Genomic DNA, 4,747 nt, shown 5'->3' with positions numbered 1-4,747 from the left:
CTGCGCTCTGTAGACTCCCCAGACCTCGTGCAACCCCTGTTGGAAGAGTTGAGCCCTGCAGCTATGGCGGCCTTTGACCTCTCCTGCTGTCAGTGCACACTGTGGAAAACTTCAAGGCAGCTGCTCGAGACTGCCGAAAGAAGACTCAGCAGCTTTCTGGAGGCCAGAGGTGAGCCTGCATCAAGCAACTTTATTTGGGCCATCTTTATTGCCGAGTCCTGACTTATTTTGCCTACCGCAGGTATGCGAGTAGATCCAAAGGTTCTTCACACCAGCAGTATTAGAGGCTTCCCTTCAGTACTGCAACAAATCAGCAAGGTCCTTAATAGAACCTCCACCAGCAAAGGAACAAGTAAAACTAATTTTTTTTTTTTTTTTTTTTTAAAGTTGCAAGTCGTCGCCAGCACTGTCACCTTCACAAAATTTTCATGGCCCCCCGAATATTTTGTTGTATGAATATCTGAAAATGCAATATGTCTAAAAAAAGAAGAGAAAGAACAGAGCCTCTGCTTTTAAACAAAAAAGTTTTATTCTAGCGTCATGCTTTTTTTATGAATACTTGTAAGTTTCATTAAAAAAAAGCAACATTTTGAATGAAAAGCTGAGAAAATCGTGTTTTTGCAGTATAGGATTCAGAACGATGATTCAAAACATAGATGGAGTCGATTGCTTCCATCATCACCCCCAAACCTTGCACAATCCCAAACCACTTCATGGGTCAACATTTCATTCAGTAACATTTAATTTCACATTGGTAACATTAGGCAGTTTTGATTGAAATGCTGTTTAATGCTTGATCATCGCTTTATTTTACATACGCATCTGCTTCCATACGCCATCGCTTGTTTTTGCTTCTTCTTCTTTTTCTACTTTTTCAGAAGATGTGTATTAGCGCCCCCTACCATATAACAGTGAAAATACAGAAAGCTTGAAAATTCCGTCAACTGCATGGAAGCGTTGGGGCAAAGGAAGAGTTAAGCAGCAAGTTACATTGTTGTACAGGAAATGCACTCTGGGATGATTAGTTTACTTTTTTTTACTTTTTCATTTACTGCAAGTCACTCTCAAATAAGGGATAATATACAATCAGCCATTATTATGTAAAAATTTGTCATGATGCATATAAACGAACTCTAAATTGTGACAGGTTTTAAAGAGCGGGAAAGATTTTCAGCAAATATTAACTTAAATTTCGGTCTGTTATTTACACAAAGCTATATGAGTTTTTAATGTGGCTTCAGGATAATTGGAATACAGCATATTAGTTGCATGGACTATGGTTATGGAGGTTTTTGTGTCAATAATTCCACTTTTGCCGAATGCTTTTTTGGGTGGGATGCTGTGAATTATCTATTTAATTTTGTCTTTAAATGAAATTCTAAGATGAAATTCTTTTTGCAGAGCTTCAATCAGCGCGGTGGCCTGGTCGTTGTCAGGTGAATATGTGGTAAGTGTGGACAAGAGCCGTCGAGCTGTGCTCTGGAGCGATATCTGAGACCACACACGGGCTGCCTTTTTCCATCTTATCAACTGAAGTCACTCCTGGAAATGCACTCAGGGATGTCATTAAAACACAGCCTTGTTGGGAAAAGCTCACACTCTGCACTCCGTCAATAGCAGGACCCTTAGTATTGTGACAGTATTTGTTGCTAAGAGGCTGTGTCATCCAAAACGCAGACAGATGTGCTAATGTTACAGGGGTCTGGCGACTGTTGAGCAGAGCTGTCTGGGTTTTGTTTTGAAACCTTGTTACAGATGAATTACCGATGCAGAATGTGCCAAAGCGTTTGTAGGCCTTCCTTTTGCTTGACTTCGTCCTATAATTGTCAGCAACTTTAAAATCAGAGATCTCTTGACGTACACCAGATATCGCTGCCTCTGGGATTTGATATCAGAGGGAAACATGAACAAAATGGATTCAGCCTGTTTTAGGAGCACGACAACACATTTCTCAATACGTGGAAACTCGAGCCCAATGTATTCGCATGTCAGTCCTATTTTTAGAGACCAAAACACAGAACAGACACAAAATTTAATGCCTGGTAAAAGGCCATTGTATATTGTCGCACAATGACACTGATTCTTGAATTCAATATAAAATGAGATATAAATATTATAAATTGGGAAAAAAAGCACTATTGTTCAAAACTGTGGGGTCAGTATTTTTTTATGAAATCAATGCTGATATTCATTTGATCAGTAGTGACAGTAAAGACATTTACAATGTAAAAATATTTCTATTTTAAATAAATGCTGTTCTTTTGAACTTTATATTCATCAAAGTATCCTGAAACAAATGTATTTTCACAAAAATATGAACTTGAAACTGTTTAAGTTAATAAGAAATATTTCTTAGCATGAATTCTCAAGGATCATGTGATGCTGAAGACTGGAGTAATTGGCTGCTGAAAATTTAGCTTTGCATCACAGGAATAAATGACATTTAAAAATAACTAAATAAAATAGAAAAATTTTAAAGTGTAATAGTATTACACTTTATAGATATTATCAAATAAGGTTTGATAGATTGCAGGCTTGGTGAGCAGAAAAGACTGACCCCAAACTTTTGAATGCTAGTGCATATATTTTAGCTGTCTTAGACCACAGTGAAAATCTTGGGACCATTGTGATGCTTTTTAAAATCATATTGATCTATTTCTAGATCACTAATGAAATGTACTCAAGCAAATTGTGACATCATCATTATGATAATGATTATATCCTGTTCTGAAAAACATAATCTTCAGGTTTTGCACAAACAGGATGATTTCATATAGCTTGAGTGCTGCTGTCATGAAAGGTGGGGTAAGCGATTTCTGGTAGCCAATGTTGACATTTGAAATCACCAAAACAAACACGCCACTACCCCAAAAGGGTCTCGCCACTAATTTGATAGCTCCGCCCCACACATACGTACGCAACCCAGGCAATGATTAGTTCTGTGAAACAAAGCAAAATCAATGTTACACCGTGTCTACACTGGACGCGAGTGGCGCAGCGCGACAAAATACTATAGAACTCATTATAATCAGTGATTCTGTCTACACATAGATATACATACATATCTATGGTCTACACTGGATGCGGCGCGACACGACACGACAAATCCCTGACAGAAAACTGCTGCTGCGTTCTATTTATGACGTATTGACACAAATTTCAAATGATTTTCAAGGGTCGCGTACAGTGTACTAGACAGACTTTAGTTGTTGCGGCGCAGACACTGTGTTACTCGCCTATCGAGAAGAAACAAAGCAACCTCGGCGTCCGATCGCAGGCCTTCCGCTCCTTGAGTTTTCTCCAGCGCTGGAAAGCTGATCCGATATTTACACGACGGGTCCTACATCTTGCCTTATTGCCTTAAGCCTTCGTTTGTTCCGCAGACGTTTTCCTCTTTTGTTTTTTATCCACCATCTCTATCTTTCTGTCGCTCGGCTCGGACTGAACGCTCTCTCCTCCACATCATGAGTAGACACGCCCCTTACTGCTGATTGGCTACAAGTTTGTTTTGCTATTCGGCCCGAATCAGTTTTCTAAAGCATTTTTGAAAAATCGCTTACCCCACCTTTAAAGCAAACACGCCAATTATTTTGTTTGTTGATTTTTAAATTCACTCTAATTGTCATGCCAATGATTTCTAATAATAAAAAAATATATATTAAATTAGAAAAACAGCAAAATAGAAGCATTTTCACTAGTGGTCTGAGACTTTTAGACCCCACTTTATGTTGTTAATCACTGCCTCAGGGAAGTGCTCAGCTTTACTGGACTGACTCCAGTAATTTATTATAAAAAGGGACTCGTGTTTTAAAAATGAATGAGAGGAAGCCTTGGCCTCCGCCACACTCTTTAGTGCTGCCATAGAGACCCAGTATGCTCACTGCTAAACTGCACTCAGATTAGCATTTAAAAGAGCCCTGTGTCTGATGAGAATCACAGAGCACCGCTCTCGACTTTGAAGACCCAAATTACTGCCATGTGATTCGATCTGCTGTGTTCATTTGCATGTTAATTAAAGGTTAGATGAGGAAAGTCTAATGCCCATCTTACACTTGTCAGCTGTTGGACCGAGATTTAATGTAAAGTCTAGAATATTTATTAACCTAAAACCGTATGTGCTAGTTGCTATGATGAAGTACTATGTGCCTCAGAAATCTCTGATCTTACTGTAGATCACTGTAAGTTAATGAAATATATATAAAAGAGAGAATCTCACTACAAAGAACATGTTCAGATCAACCCAAAATCATAAGAAAATGTTTTATTTATAAAATTACGAAACTTTTTATGAAAGTTAAATGTATAAAAAGTAGTGCGGTCAAACGGTTAATCGCGATTAATCGCATACAAAATAAAAGTTTTTGTTTGCATAAAATGGCCAATATTAAAATGTTATACTATTTTGTCTAAATATATTTAGTTAAGTTATGATACTTAACTAAAATTAAAACTATTAAAATTAGTGCTGTCAAATGATTAATCGCGATTAACTGCATACAAAATAAAAGGTTTGTTTGCATAATATATGTGTGTTCTGTGTATATTTATTATGTATACATAAATACACACACATACAGTATATATTTTGAAAATATTTACATGTATTTACAAGTCTATATTTATATTCATATAATTTATATGATAAATAAATATATTTAATATATAAACATAATCTATTTTTCTGAAATATATACATGCATGTGTGTGTATTTATATATACATAATAAATATACACAGCACACATACA

At 36.8% G+C, this 4,747-nt stretch overlaps 1 protein-coding gene across 1 annotated transcript in view; it reads left to right on the top strand.

The window, feature by feature from the left end:
- atg16l2 (ATG16 autophagy related 16-like 2 (S. cerevisiae)) overlaps window positions 1–2,145 on the top strand; it is a 46,648-nt gene extending 44,503 nt beyond the window's left edge. The window contains exon 18 of the mRNA XM_016459157.1: window positions 1,402–2,145. Coding sequence (XP_016314643.1) covers window positions 1,402–1,495 — 94 coding nt within the window. The 3' untranslated portion in view covers window positions 1,496–2,145. The remainder of the gene's footprint in view (window positions 1–1,401) is intronic.
- Window positions 2,146–4,747: the final 2,602 nt, after the last annotated feature.

This window comes from Sinocyclocheilus anshuiensis, unplaced genomic scaffold (assembly GCF_001515605.1).
Source record: "Sinocyclocheilus anshuiensis isolate Anshui unplaced genomic scaffold, SAMN03320099.WGS_v1.1 scaffold1843, whole genome shotgun sequence".
Classification (NCBI taxonomy): domain Eukaryota; kingdom Metazoa; phylum Chordata; class Actinopteri; order Cypriniformes; family Cyprinidae; genus Sinocyclocheilus; species Sinocyclocheilus anshuiensis.
The sequence above is the reverse complement of the archived record's forward strand: the minus strand, read 5'-3'. Positions and strand labels throughout refer to the sequence as shown.